The sequence below is a fragment of the Patagioenas fasciata genome, chromosome 20 (genome assembly GCF_037038585.1).
Source record: "Patagioenas fasciata isolate bPatFas1 chromosome 20, bPatFas1.hap1, whole genome shotgun sequence".
Lineage (NCBI taxonomy): Eukaryota > Metazoa > Chordata > Aves > Columbiformes > Columbidae > Patagioenas > Patagioenas fasciata.
This window is the reverse complement of record NC_092539.1, coordinates 2,815,433-2,830,666: the sequence shown is the minus strand read 5'-3', so window position 1 is coordinate 2,830,666 and position 15,234 is coordinate 2,815,433. Positions and strand designations below refer to the sequence as shown.

The following is a 15,234-nucleotide window of genomic DNA, read 5'->3' as shown; positions in this document are numbered from 1 at the left end:
CTGCCCTCTGCCCAGCTGCTCTCACAGGCCCTTCTGCAGGAGAAAAAGGCTGGATAACTTCAAGAGGAGAAACTACGTACAGGCTTTCCAGCCCAGCATCATCTCAGCCAAGGACACACGTCGCTGGTCCCCCCGTGTGGCTCTGGCGGATGTGCCACACGCAGCTCCTGGCACGCTGTGGGTTTTAGGTCTGGTTACCAAGAGCGTACCCTGAGGAGCTGCACACGCTCACACGGCATCAAGGTGCAAAATCCCACAGCGAAGCTGCAGCCCCTGCTCCCAGTCCGAGTCCCTGGGAAGCACAGGCACAACAGTGCAGCTACATCAGTCCACAAGAGAAATTTGGGAGGAAAACCACATTTCAGTCAAATAAAGGAAATGTACTTTGAATTCTTTTATTCAGGATAGTTTGGATTTATTCCTGATGATAGCTCTGGAAGCAGGAGGTTGTGACAGAAGGTTTTGGAGACCAATAATTAGAAAGAGGCAAATCAAACCACCAGTGCAAACATCCACAGGATTAAGTATATGATAATTCACAGCAAATTGTAGAAGGGGATTTAGGTACAAAACCAAAACCTGAAAAAGCAATGCCATGAATACCTGCCCAGTTTGCCTGCTCAGAACACGGACATGTGCTTTTCCTGAGGTGCTTCCAGGCAGCACGTTCTCCCCTGGGTCCCAATGGCAAAGAACCTCTTGGCCTCGCAGGGCTGGGAATGAGCCCAGGATTCCCACTGATCTCGGCCCAGACAGCCCAAACTGTCTTTTCCAGTGTGTGTGTTGCTTAATATATATGTCAGTTGCTATTTTGGGCTTTCTAGATAATGAGTGTGGTGAGATGTGCCCAGAAGCAAAAAGCAGGATGAGTTGCCACCACCAGACCTGAACCAATCCGGCGGTTATTTCTGCAGCGACTGGCACAGCCGAGCAGCCTTCGGGGCGAGCCCAAACAGACACACAGGGCACAAATCGCGCTGGAGGTGCCAAAGGTGAGCTCAGGTATGAGCTCAGAAGAGCAACAGCTCAGGAATGGGTCCAAAAAGTGATCTCTGGAGCGCGCGGTCATGTAGGAGCTGGAGAAAGCCGAGCTCTGCCTGCCCACGCGTTCGGGGAGCAAGAAGCCACAAATTCTCGGGGTTCTCCCAGGTGTCCAGCACAGCCTCTGCTCTGCACATCCCCAGCCAGGACCAAGACGAACAAAGAGCCAAGGACCGTGAGCCTGGAGAAGGAGCAAGACCCAGCCCCGTGTGCTGCAGGGACAGCAACCTGGTGACCGCTTCCTCCTGTGCATGACCCACAGCGTCTGTTCTCGTCTCACAACTCCTTAATGACAAAGTACCCCAAATGAGTGTGAGGAACAAAACACCTCACAATTAATGGGAGGTTGCTTGGGCTTTGTTGCCTGTGCTTTATTCACAGATCATTAGGAATAAGTGAGGCATCTGGAGGAGAACAGAGACTGTGTTACAGAGGAGTTCGGGCTGCCATCCCACCACCTCGACCAGGACAGCGTTGGCGCAGGCCTGAGAAAGGACACCTTGGTCACAATATTCCTCCATAAACCCAGAATTGTGCAAATCCCAAGAACAGGACTTGGTCTCCTCAGTAAATGACTACAGCAGGTTGACTTTGGCCACCACCTGCTTGCAGCCCATCCTGGAGTACTGCTTGTCCCCTGTAGTGTAGTAACTGAGCTGACTCGCTAAATTTTCAATATGCTTCTGGTCGGGATACAGCCCTTCCCTCCGCATCTCCTCCAGGAAGCAGTTTATGACATGGCTCTTCTCCAGAAGAACAAATGGGACGATGTCTGCAGATTTCCAGAGAGGGTGGACATCGATCAGGACGGGCTGGACGATGCTCAGCAGTTCTTCGACTCCACTTTGCTGATGCAGAAGCTCAGCGGATGCATTCTGGATAACAAACTTGGTTATTTCACCGCCTCCTATGTTGCTTATTAAAATGTAGATGGCATTGAGGAACTCATTGGTTTGGTTGGGTTCAAAGAAGCGGCTGAGGGTATCCAGCAGGACTGGAGACATGAGTTCAACCTCATCCAGAATAAACAATGGTATTTTCTCTTCTACTTCAGCTCGTGTAACCATGTCAGAAATCTTCTCAGATAAATCTATTTCACAAGTAAGAGGAGCAACCCCGTCGGGGCAGTGGTGCATAACAAAGTACTGAAGCACAAAATCATTGTCCATGACGGAACGAAAATGTTTGGCCAGCAGCCAGCCAACATGACTCTTCCCAACTCCTGTCGGGCCATTTAAAGAGATTACTAGAGGCTTGTTGTGTATGTGGGTAGCCAGATAGTCTTTCAGTAATTCCATCATACTTTCCACAGCAAGCTTCTGCCCAAATACTTCCCGGTGCATTGTTTTCTCCAAACCATCTAGGTCGTATTTTTGGAGGTTGTCATCCAGGTTCTCTATCGCATTGAGAATCTGGAAGAAGACAATGACGATGAGCAAGAGAAGGAAGCGTTTGGCCTTGCTCTTCTCCTCTGTCGGGAGGTATCTTTTTGTTTTATCTGGATACAGGACTATTCTAGATTTCCTTCGATTTTTTTTCCGCCTGCATTTTTTCATAGCGTGCTGCTCCACAGACGTGTCAAAGGTGAAGTACTGGGACGTTTCGAAGCTGGTCCGATTGAAGAAGGACATGGAAGAGCCATACAGGCCAGTTCGGTTCAGGGAAAGCTGCCTCTGAAGCAGCCTCGTATGGCCAAATTCTGGAGATTTTTCTCGAGGGAGCTCTAAATGCAGACGGCTCTTCTTTTGCCCCCAGTATCGTCGTCGCAGGCGGATGATTGCCCGCAAGGGAGAAGAAACAGAAGACATTTTCTTCGGAGCAGCAGGGATTTCAGTATCTGGCACTTCTTCTCCATCACTCTCATAGCAAGATGCCTCTCCTTTCGCATCGCCCTCGGCACAGGGCATCTCCCCTTCCCCATCGCTGTCCGTGCTGGGCAGCTCTCCTTCCACACTGCTCTCAGCACAAGGTGCCTCTTCCTTCGTGTTGGTCTCAGCATGTGGCATCTCTCCTTCTGCATCGCTGTCGGCACAGGGCGCGTCCCCTTCAGCCTCGCTCTCCGCACCGGGCACGTCCCCTTCAGCCTCGCTCTCCGCACAGGGCGCGTCCCCTTCAGCCTCACTCTCCACACAGGGCACGTTCCCTTCAGCCTCGCTCTCCGCACCGGGCGCGTCCCCTTCAGCCTCGCTCTCCGCACAGGGCGCGTCCCCTTCAGCCTCGCTCTCTGCACAGGGCGCGTCCCCTTCAGCCTCGCTCTCCGCACAGGGCGCGTCCCCTTCAGCCTCGCTCTCCGCACCGGGCGCGTCCCCTTCAGCCTCGCTCTCCGCACCGGGCACGTCCCCTTCAGCCTCGCTCTCCGCACAGGGCACGTTCCCTTCAGCCTCGCTCTCCGCACAGGGCGCGTCCCCTTCAGCCTCGCTCTCCGCACCGGGCATCTCTCCTCCCCGATCCTCCGTGGCAGAGGACACTTCTCCATCCACACCAGTGCAGGGCAGCTCTCCGTCCATCCCGTCTGGTTCTTACAGCCCATTCACATCATCTTCTTTCTTAAGAAAAAAAGCAAAATGTAAAATTAATCTCTGTAATACCATGAACTGACTAATAACAGACAAATCAGACAGATACACCACTTTCTGACATGCAGAATGATCACCTGTAGCAATCAGCAATGGCAGGATGGCAGGGAGACACTTCCAGAGCTAAGCTAACTTTCCGGAAGACGCTCTGAACACACAAAGCTACAGATGAAATTCAATGTAAATAAATGCAAATCAATGCATATCACAAACCCAGTCCTGCCTTCACGTGCAGAAGGAAAGCTCGGAGCTGGATGGAGCCAAAGCCGGGGGCTCTGCTGTGTTCTGCCATGAGCCCAACACTGAGCAGACAGAGCTGGGGCTGGAACCAGAGCTGCCCAGTCCTGTTCCCTTCCCTGTGCTAAATACAAGCAGGACACAAACCACACCTGCGTACACACACACTCATGTACACGCCCCGAAGGAAACAGTCACTCGTACCCCCGCAGAGACCTTTCGGGGTGTGGAAGCATGCACGGGAGGGACTTGCTGTGGAAACCCTCGTGCCGTGCAGGTCGGGTGCCACGGCATCTCCCGGGGGGTGTGGATTTTTCCTGGCTCTGTTAAGGGCTGTGCCAGGCAGCTCGGGTTGCTGGAGGAGGAGAGGGCAGCATCCAGCCCTCTGCCCGCAGCTCCCCGGGCTGCCCTGGGCACTCAGATATATTGCAGAGAACTGATGTGGTGGTGACTGAGCCTGCACATGGCTCTGGGGAGAGCAGTGGGGCTGTCCCACAGCACCCCGACCGTCCTGCCCCATGGTCCTTCCGTGCCCCCTGCACCCACACACTCGCACCCCTGGACCCACGATAGCCGCTGTGTCCTTCCCACGTGAGTCCCCAGAGCCACACGGGAGAGCACGGGGACACGAGCATCCCGAGGAAAAACCACCTGCAGAGCAAACGCGTGGGCAAACCTCAGCTGGCAGACAAGGAGGAAGAGGAGAGGATGCGCTGCAGCAGCAGGGTGCAATGGCAAGAAGGATGGACCCGGCAGGGAAGCTGACAGGAGAAAACTTCTCTCCAGGCCTGGACGGGGCCACTGGGCACACAACCACCTCCGTGTGCTGCTGCGCTGGGGACAGCTCTGTCCCTGCCCTGCACGAAGCCGGTGGTGGCAGAAGCTGTGTCACAGTGGGAGGGCATTTCCCTGCCACCTCCGGACCATGGCAGCGCTGACGCAAGAGGACGGTTTGCCGCGGTGACATTGCCAACCCCGAGAGCAGGAAGCCGGCACGGGCAGGGCGAGGAAAGCTGCTTTCATCAGCCGCTCAGAGAAGTCAACCCTAGCTCTTGCCAAAAATCGGGCAGGAGGAGGTCCCCGAAAGGTTTGCTATTAACTCGCTCCAGCGCAGCAGGAAGTCACCAACCTGCGGAATGTCACGCTCCGGCAAAGGGTTCGCGTCCCCCACGGCGGGGCTGACGCAGGCGGCCGCTCGCCAGCACACTGAGAGCAGAAGGGGAGTCGCAGCCGCTGGGAAACGCTCCCGGCCACCTCCTCACTTCACCGGGCTCCTTTCCCAGCTCTTCCAAAACGCCGGGACACGCCGAGCGAAGCCTTCACCCCTGTCCCAGGAACAAGCTGGTTTCCGGACTGGCAGCCGGCTTATTGTGGGAACCAAACCAGGGTGAGCAGCTCCCCAAGCGCTAATCGCTGGACGAGCTAGTGCTGTGCAGCAATTAGCTCCGAGTGCTAATTGCTGACCGTGTGCAGGATTTGGCCGTGCCCAGAGCAAAACCAGCCGGACAAGATTCCTGCAAGCAGGGCAGGGGCGGCACCGGGTGCAGGGGCTCGGAGCTGCCACCACCCCGCGTGTCACTGCTGGGGTGCCACCCGTGTCCTCATGACACCCTGGGGTCCCAGCCTGGCTCCTCCCCATCTTGCACGCTGCGCCTTTGCTCACACAGTGCCTGAAGGTCCCCAGCGGGGTGGCTGTCCCCAGAGCTGCTGGGGAGCAGCCCCTGTGACACAGACCGTGGTCCCCAGGGAGCGGGGACACCACAGAGCTCGACCTGGCGCCAAGACAACCCTTGGGCTGTGACACACATTGACACAAACACGCAGTGAAGCTTTCTGAGCCCCAAATCCGCACAGGTGGAGAGAGGGTGATTAAATGCTGGGGGAGGCTGTGGGAGTTCACGGGGAAAGGTGTGGGGAGCAGATGGATGCTGGTGGTGACAACAAGACAAACACTCTCCCGCAGAAGCTGCTGGCACGCAGCAGGGATCCCCCAGTAACCCCACCTGCTCCAGCACAAGCACGAAGGGATTTGGCTCCTCAAAACTGAAGCTGATTCTCCTACCACCACCACCATGTCCACCCGGGGAGCCCAAGGCCCCCGCGAGGCCGACGGAAAAGCACGAGGACCATGTGCTCATTAGCCAGGAGTTGCTCCCAACCCTTTTCTCTAAGCCAAGAGCCCAAGCAGCGCATCCATCCACCAGCACAGGATCCCCAGCCCTCCAGATGAGCCACGCGAGGCAGGGTGGAGGGAATAAATGCCATCCTCAGCAAGAAATCTGTCCCATCACGCATATAATAACCCTTACCGTGACTCAGTTCCTAAGACCTGCTGTTATTTACATACGACTTGAATTCTGCAGGAGCAGCCCCGCTTGCTCAACATGGGATCAGGGCTGGGGCAGGCGGCTGTGCCAGCCCAGCGGCGCTGCCAGCCTGCAGAGATGAGCTTTCAGCAACTCAATTAGATATTTAGTGAAAATGAAAGGAAAAAGAACCGGTAATTAAGTCTGCAGCATCACAAGTGCTCATGTAAACACCATCAGGCGCTGCTCCGCGTCGAGTCCGGCTGCACCGTGGGAGGACTCGCACTCAGCTCTTGGAAATGCTCCTGAGAAACCTCCAGCTGCCCTCCTTCAGCACTTCCTCCCTACTGCTTCCATCCGTGTGTCACCCTGCTCCTGCCAAAACAAGGTTTCCACAACAAACAAGCCTGCGTGGGCAGCCGGAGGCAGCGGGGCCGGAGGGGAGCGGGACGGCGCAGCCTCCGGGCAGATGGTGTTTGCAGGTACAAAGGGTCCGGCTTGTAGGAGACACCTCCCCGATGCCAGCCAGAGAAATGTGTGTCTGGTTAAACTACCAACCTCTGAATCCCAAGGATGGTACTGGAGAGGAAGGAGCTGCACCCCGACCTCAGGCTCTTTGGGTCAGCAAAGCGGTTGGGAAAGGGGACCTGCTGGCAAATCCCAAAGGCTGATGGTGCCGGCTGAAAGCCAAGCCCTCTGTCCAAAACCGAGCCTTTCCAGGGGGAAAAGTGGAGCAAAACGGCCCCTTGCAGCGCAGGACACAGATCAAAGGGCTTCAGTGGCTGGGAGCAGAGATCCCGTATCGCAGCAGAGGCCGGCACGGCCCTGGCACCCTGCCTGGAAACACACTGAGAAACACGGGTTGCTTAAAACCCCAAGCTCAGGGCTTGCAAGTGTTCACCGTTCCCAAAAACACAGTGCATGGGTGACAGCCAGGGTGATGCAAAACCCACCTGTGCCACCCCAGAAGCCCGATTGCTGCCAAAGCCCACCAGCCCCTCACCCAGCCCAGACTTTTGGTGAGCCACAAAGACCAAGACCAATGCGAAGGGCAACACGGAGGGGAAGAGCCTGGAGCATCCAAAACCAGTGGGAACAGGAGGGTTCCCATGAAACTGGCGTGGGTTTTGGCAGAAAGGGGCCACTGGGGACGAGCAGAGGTGGTGGTGGGGATGGAGCCTGAAGTGGCCGTGGGGTGCCACAGTGACCCCCGCGGGGTGGGGAGCGGGATGGGGGAGCCGCACCGAGCGCAGTTACCCACAGCGTCTCCCTTGGGACCGGTCACCGTCGCTCCCGTTCAGCCGGTGAGCCCAACCTCCGGCCTCGGACGGGCCGGCTGCTCCTCTGCCCCTCTCTCATCTGAATAAAAACCCGACTGTGGAGAGGAAATGGCGAGGAGGAGTGGCCGTGGCAGCACTTCCTTCTCCCCGCGCCGCGGGACGGCCGCTGCCGGACGGTTTTGTCTCCCCCCTCTCACCCAAAGCCTCTGTGGCGGCTGCCGTCACAGCGGCATCGTGCGAACAAACACGAATCCCGGGCGGCCGCGGCGGGACAGCGGGATGAGCTCATCAGCCGTGTGGCCTCGAAAGCCCCGAGTTTGGGCAAAACATCCCCACCCTCTGGAGTGTAATTAGGCTGGAACTTGTCACCGGTAAATGTCAAAGTGGTGATGCTGAGCAGAGGTTATCGGGGCTGAGCCAGCGCCAGTGCAGCTCAAGGACAAAGCTTCTCACTAGCAGGGAAAACAGGCAGAATGACAACTGAGTGAATGTGGGAAAAAATGAGCAAGTCTAGAAAAATATAGCAAGTCCAGCATAGGCAATTTGTCTGTCCCCGGGCTCCTGCTCCACTGCCCTTGTCTGCTCCAACCCTGCTGAGGCTTTTATCCCCTTTATCCCCCCCGGCTGTGTGGCAGGGGGACATGGGGACATGGGACAGCCAGGCCAGGCTGCAGAGCTGCTGCAGGACCGACCTCGGGAACAGCCGCTGTTGGCACCCTGAGCTATTGCTGCACAACCCCCCAGGGTAAAACTGCTTCTTCCCTCAGCAGCATTAGCAGAGGGAAGAAGGAAGCAGCAGGGTTTTCCCGTACCCGGCAGTGCCAAGGCTCATCACGGCGGCTCCTCCTCACCTCCACCTGCAGCTCCATCAGCCCTACCAAACACCCCACCTCTCACTTGCGCTTGTACAACCCAGCCAAGGCTTTTTCATGAAAAAATAAGCCTGTTTGGCAAAGGCAGAGCAGCCCAAACACAACCTCTTGGCAACCAAGCTCCTATTTTTCGATAAAACCTCAGCTGGAAGCTGCTCCCTGCAAAAGTGGCTGCCCCAGAGCAAAAATGGGGGTGGTGGGAAGAAAAAAAAAAGGAAGTTTGGGTTGTTCTGGAGCATCACAGCACAGATCCCGTTGTGTCTGTGATGTGCGTGACGGTTCCCGCATCTCCATGGGGAGGGGATGCTCTGAGCAGGGTCCACAAAGCGTCCCGACCCTGTGCCAGGCAGCCAGACGTGCTGCGGCCGGGGAGGCATTTGCCTAACAAATCCTTGCAAATGTGGGGATTTCCGTGGCACGAAGGCACAGCAGCTCAGCCAAGGACGGGCCACGGGTGGCTGGGAGCTGCTCTCAGGCCGGGAAGCCCATCAGAACTGACCTGGAGCTGGAGGTCCCGCCGGATGGGCTTGGGCGGGTGTTCCGAGAGCAGCTGTGAGAAGAGATGTTTTTCTGGGTACTTCAGGTTTTTGCAAGGCAAGAACTTCCCTCAAGCAGCACAGTTAAACACCATTAAAGAAAACAAAAGCAATGCTCCCCCAAAACTCTAACAGAAGCAAGCAGCTCCCAGTCAGCACCCCAGGGCTGTTAACAAACCCCAACAGCCCAGAGAAACGCTTGGCTGTCACTGGGAAGGAGCGTGAGCCATCTCCTGTGGCCCAGTGGGGGACAGGGGGGCATGGGGGGGCAGGAAGCATTCAAAAGGCAGCAGGAAATGAAGGGAGGGTGGAAATGGGGCTCAAAGTGCAGCCAGGAGGGAAGCTCGCCCTGCTCGTGCAAGCCGTGGGGACAAAGGGACATGGTGGGGACCACGGCTGGAGCAGAGGGCGATGTGCTCCTGGTTATGGAGGGGACATAGGACTGACCTGCACAGGACCCCTGTGGAGCTGGGGGAGCCTGATGGCACGTGGGGACGGGGACCCGAGCGAGGGAGAGTGGCCACCATCAGCCCCTGTCTGACCTGGGGGGGACAAGAACAGCCATGGGGTGCCCGTGCAAGTGACAGGTTGGTGCACATAGGGTGACACAGGGCTGGCACTTGCAGCTGGGGACACAGTCCTGGTGTCACCACCCACCGGCTTCCAAAATCATCAGCTCAGTCTGGGGTGGCTGCCAAAAGAGCAGGGGGAGCAGCTGAGAGAGTGGGGGGCCAGGGCATTGGTGGCACTGAGAGCTGTCCCATGTGGGGACATCCCTCCAGCACGGCCCATGGGGCAGGGGTTGGACACGGGGGACAGGACCACGGAAAACAGCCCCTGCTTGTGTTCCTGGCCAAAACATCACCCTGTGCAGCTGCTGCCATGGCCGTGGTGTGGGGGCTGTGTCCCCAAAAGCGGGGGGAGCAGCTGCCGTCCCGCTGGGTGCCACGGGGAGGGACATCCTGGGGAGGGGTGGCACACAGAGGGGCAATGCAGTGGAGGGGCTGCTTGTGGGTGCAATGCAATGAGGGGGCAGTGCAATGGGGGGCTGTGCAGCACATTGCAGGGGCCCCACATCTAGTGGGGAGCTCTGTGCATGCAGGGGGGTCTGGTGCAAGGGTGTGCAGTGGGGCCAGCCCGCTCCCCCCCAGTCTCCCCGACTCACCAGGGGCCCCCAGCCCTGTCCCCTGTGTCTCTGCTGGTTTCCAGGGCCGTGCCCCCCGGTTGGGCCCCACGCGGGGAGGAAATGGCGGCTGGGCCGGGATGGCGCGAGCGGCCGCAGTGCCACGGCCCTTCCTGCAGAGCCACCAGCACCAACTGTGCGAACACGGCCTCTCCCGCGGCTCTGCCCCGCCGGGGCTCCAGGGAAAGGGGGCGAGAAAACCCTGGGATGGGGACATGGCGACCTCCGAGCTGCCCTGTACCCACTGGTTTGGTACCCGCACGTGATGGTTCCCCACCACAAAGCATCACCGGCAGTGGGGGCAGCTGCACAGCCCCTTGCTGCTCAGTGCTGACTTTTATGGCAATTTTAGGTTTTTCCTCCATTTTTTTGGCACGTTGTCTATTTAGTCAAAACACCTCCAGGGTTGATGAGCAGCAGCTGCGCCCCAAACATGTGCAAATGCCCCTGGCCTCTCTGCTCCCCCGGGAAGCCTGAATGAGGGGAATGAACCCCCTGGGGCCAGTGGGTCCCTAAAAGGCCCAGAATGGTCCAGTGTGAGCCCTGGCAGCCCCGAGACAGAGTCCCATATCCACAGCACTGGCCTTCCCCACAGAAGCTGCAGAAAAGGAGGCAATCTGCTAAAATAGAAGCTAAAGAAGGCTGAAAAAGTCATGGGCAGGAAAATGGATACAGAGCTCAGAAATACACCCCAAGGAGCAGGCAGGGAGCCCCGAAACAGAAAGCGAGAGCCTGCAAGTGGAGAAGGGGAAATGGCAGCAGGATGGGGACACAGAAACCCCGAGCAGCTCCCAGCCTTGGCGCCAGCCCCTCCTGTGTCACTGAAAAGGGAAGAATCAAAGTATATAACAAAATAACCTTTCCCAGCGTGGGCAGCGGGTTCCTTGCCCTGGGGCTGCTCGAGGTTTGGTGTGCAGCGTCCAGCCCCGCGGGGGCATTTCCAGACCCAGAGGTCCCTTTTCCAAGCATCGAGCTGCCCTTTCCGCAGCGCTACCAACCACCCCCTGACTCCACAAGGTGGCTCGAGCTGTTGGGTGGGGTTTTTATCCTTTTATATCACTCACCTTGTGTTGATGTGCCCTGAATTTTTGCTGCTGCTTGAACGCCTTGCATCCCTTGGTCCCTCTGCACCATCAACCCTCGAGCATCCTAAACAGCAGCGAGAAGCACAAACAGCAGCAAAATCAGTGTAAAACCAGCACAAACCAGTGGCTCCCCAGGCAGGATCAAGCTGGACCCCACGCTCTTCCCAGTCTCACTCTTAGCCAGAATTTCCAGCCCTGCTTTAACATGTTTTGAATAACCCAAACAGTTTATCCATGGGCCGGAGAACGTCCCCTGTAGGGACGCCGCATCCTGCTTGGGTTATCGTGGCCCTTCTAAACAGTTTATAAATAGACCAAGGGCAATCACTCTTTTTGAAGGAAAGCGAGGATTTGTATCTAATTTATTTTTTTTAAAGCCATTCAAGGGGTGCCGGTCCAGATGACGGCTCCTAAAACCCAGTTTAATCTGCTGCTTCTTTCTCTGCCAGTTGAGCTCCACCCGCACCTCACTAAAACAATCAAAAAAAGGAAAATAGAAAGAAAAATGGGTTTGGCAGCTTCGGCTCCTCACGTGCCGGGCTTGGCGGCATCAGGGCTGTCAGGAAGGTCATGGTCACAGTCACAGCCGTGCCGTGAGGAACCGGCCGGGGTCAGAGCCGGGTGGCAAGCAGGGTGGGAGAGGGCAGGGACCAGTGGCACGTACCGCTGTGCCTGGGAGGGCACGCTGCTTCTGACATTGGAATAAAAGGTAGAAAACCGGGGCGGGGGAAACATGGAAAATTGGGGAAATGATTAGGAAGAGGTGGAGAGCAGCGAGTGCCCACGGCTGCTCCTGCTGAGGGTGGGACGGTCACCTACACGGCGTCCCCTTGATGCCATAGACATCAACTCCAAACCATCGATCAGCGAAAATCATCGCAACGCTTACCCATGTAAACGAGTGTTCACGGAAAGGGTTCGTAGTGTGCAATGACGGCGTGTGTACAACACCCTGGAGGAACTGAAGCCATTTCCAAGCACCTAAGGAGTAAAGGAATGTGATTTTACATGCATTTTCAAGTTACATGTATTTTTAGTGGAAGTGATTTGCCAGGGTGAGGGACCCAGGACGGGGCTTTGTCCGGGCCAGCAGACACAGCTCTGGCCTGAATCAATGGGGCTGGGTGGCAAACAGTGCAGGGAAGAGCCCAAAGCCCTGTTTTGGTTTTTATTCCAGCTTCCTCCGCTCAGGCTGAAAAATTGCATTTCCAGCTTGTTTCAATTAATTCTAAGACTTTTACATTCCTTAAAAGCTGAAGCGTTCGTTAAACCAGAGTTTTCCTTGCTGTAACACTTGGAGATGACCACACGGCAGCTCGGCCGGCGGCTCCGCGTGGGGACGGACGCGGGTCCGGGTGCCCCTGGCAGTGCAGCGCTCGCCCCGGCCTGAGGACGGACACGCTGGTCACAGCCCACGGGGGAGCGTCGTGGGTGGCTGGGAAAGGTCGGGGCGGGAAGGATGCTCATCCTGTCCCCTTCCCTGTCCCGACTTTCACATCCCCACCGTGGCTTTGGTCTGACCGCCCCGCAGCACCCGTAGAGCCGCCTGCACCCACACAGAAATATTGCTCTATAAAATAAGGTGAACCAGTCGCATTCCTCACCCCCGCGGCCAGCCCCAGCTTCTCTGGTGGTCAGGGCCAGACCCCACTGCAGGGCTGCAAAGATGGCAGTTTCTTTGGTCTCAAAAAGACCCAAATGAGACGTTTCCACACCCAGTCGTGGCCGCAGCTCACCCAGGGGCTCGCCGGTCGGACACGGAGCGCGGAGCGGGACGTGCTGTGCACAGACCAGGCGGCTCCCGCGGCCGCCAGACGCTGACCCTGCTGCCCCGACCGCCTGCCTTCCCCGGCTTCCAGGCGCTGGGTCTGCTTTCCTGGAAAAGTAGAATTAAAATAGGATAAAATAGAATGAAGTAGAAGAAAACAGAGTGAAGTAAAAGAAAGTAGAAGTAAAATAAAGTAGGGAAAGGGAAAGGGAAAAAGGGGAAAGAGGAAAAGGGGGGAAAGGGGAAAAGAGGAAAAGGGGGATAAGAAAGGGAGCTAAGAAGGGGGGGAAGAAAGGGGGGAAAGAAAGGGGGGGAAGAAAGGGGGGGAAGAAAGGGGGGGAAGAAAGGGGGGGAAGAAAGGGGGGGAAGAAAGGGGGGGAAGAAAGGGGGGGAAGAAAGGGGGGGAAGAAAGGGGGGAAGAAAGGGGAAAAGAAAGGGGGGAAAGAATGGGGGGAAAGAATGGAGGGAAAGAATGGGGGAGAAAGAAAGGGGGGGAAAGAAAGGGGGGGAAAGAAAGGGGGGGAAGAAAGGGGGGGAAAGAAAGGGGGGGAAAGAAAGGGGGGGAAAGAAAGAAAGGGGAAAAGAAAGAAAGGGGAAAAGAAAGGGGGGAAGGAAAGAAAGGGGGGAAGGAAAGAAAGAGGTAAGGAAGAAACGGGGGAAGGAAAGAAAGGAGGGAAAGACAAGGGAGGAAGTGGGGAAAGAAAAGGGGGAAAGGCAGGGAAAAAGGGAAAAAGAGCAGCTGTGAAACGCAGCCCTGGGGCTGAGCACTGCAGCACAGCCAGGACACAGGTGTCCTCCAGGGATGCCCCCACCACCTGCCCACATCTTGCTCCCTCTCGTCCTCCCAGAGCACGTGGGTTTTGGCGCTTGTGTGCTGCTTTGATCAATTCCGTAGTGGCTGCAGGTCTGAGCAAGAGCTGAGCACAAGGAGCTGAGCAGCCTTTGGGGGAACGTGGAGAAGCCCCGGGAGGTGTTTTCCCAAGGGAAACGCCACCAGGAGCTGCTGCAGGAGCAGGGAGCACAGAGCACAGAGCACAGAGCTCTGCCCGGGGCTGAACAAGCTGCACTTCCACAAGATCTTGTCTCGTGTCCTCCACGCGTGGTGCCCAGGGACGTCCCCAGCCACATCCCATGCTGGGCACAGCGATGATGAGGCCACTACTGTGTCCTGGACACCCCTGCTGCTCATCTTTCTTGGCTTTACCTGGAGTAAAATCCTACTTGTTCACAGACTGGGGTTTATTCAGTTATCCACAGAGCCCCTACAGCACAAGGAACATTTTAAGCTTCACAACAGAACACACCAACCAGCTCCTAATGCCACAGACCACGAGCCTGGAGCGAAACACAACATGCGCTCAGCCACAGAGGAAAAGGTGCCCAAGGGGAGATCAGTGTCATATCCTGCCCACGGCTGCACGAAGGATGCCCGCCAGGACTTGTGGTACTTCAGGCACTGAAAAACAAGGTTAAATATTAAATACAGGTTGTTTTCGATGTTCCACAAGTCTCTCGTGCGCCTGGATGCAGAGCCAGGCTTACAGGCTGCTCCCATGTTTTAAGCGTGGCCCTTTGGTATCTCAGTTCCAGCTGCCACAGTGCACACAGGCTGGGCCAGAAGATTCAGCAGAGGTCAGGAAAGACTCCTTGGGCTGTGGAAACTCAATTCTTTGCTTCACAGAAAGAAAATTTTTAGTAAAAGCCAGATTTCCCAAACATATTCCTCTTGATGAGCAAAACCCATTGGGAAAGGAGGACCGAGGAACCCTGAATGCTGTTGAGTGGAGACTGAAGACAATCCGAAACCCTTTGTCTGATCTTGTACCCTTGTTTGGGTGTGCCATTTAACCAGTGGAGCTCGGGGATGATCCCATCCACTGCCTCGCTGATCTCAGTGGTGCCATTAACTCTGAGTGACACCAAGACGATGCACTCCTGGGGACAGCATCCGTGGCAGTGGGACACGTGTGTTCCTGCCATAACAATGCGATCCTGCCAGCACCTGGGTAATCCACTTACTCACCCTCCAAGACTAAATAACTGCTATGCCTCATCCATCTAAAGCATTCTTCATCCCACAATAAAATTATTCCACACCATTTCATAGCCTCAAACGGGGTAAGTGGACCCTGGAGTTTTCCTCCCACATCAGCCAAAGGAGACAGCGGCAACACTTGCTTTTGTGTAGGGCCTTGCTCATCACTGCCAGCTGCAAGATGCTGCTTTAGCCACACAGAGAGACCCAGACAGCAACCGGAGCCAAGAGAGCCCTCCCAAACCCCTCCAAGGCTACAGACGGAGACCCACTGAAAGGGAGATGGTGCCCAGCAAACCGGGGAGGTCCCTGCCC

At 56.6% G+C, this 15,234-nt stretch overlaps 1 protein-coding gene across 5 annotated transcripts; it reads right to left on the bottom strand.

Annotated features, from left to right (window-relative positions):
* Positions 1-379: 379 nt before the first annotated feature.
* TOR4A (torsin family 4 member A) lies at positions 380-13,913 on the bottom strand. 5 transcript variants are annotated; one of them, XM_065854092.2, is made up of 4 exons: positions 13,700-13,913; positions 12,853-12,992; positions 11,096-12,097; positions 380-3,587 (listed from the first exon to the last, which is right to left on the bottom strand). In XM_065854092.2, exon 4 carries the CDS (start codon positions 3,546-3,548, stop codon positions 1,617-1,619), a length of 1,932 nt encoding a protein of 643 aa, XP_065710164.2. In that variant the 5' UTR covers positions 3,549-3,587; positions 11,096-12,097; positions 12,853-12,992; positions 13,700-13,913; the 3' UTR covers positions 380-1,616. The 5 variants fall into 5 exon arrangements, with proteins under 5 accessions (XP_065710164.2, XP_071673593.1, XP_071673594.1 ...); XM_071817492.1 differs by lacking the exon at positions 13,700-13,913 and having other exon boundaries at positions 11,096-11,180; positions 12,006-12,097; positions 12,853-13,080; XM_071817493.1 differs by lacking the exons at positions 11,096-12,097; positions 12,853-12,992; positions 13,700-13,913 and adding an exon at positions 7,422-7,746 and having other exon boundaries at positions 380-3,583.
* Between the last annotated feature and the right edge of the window lie 1,321 nt (positions 13,914-15,234).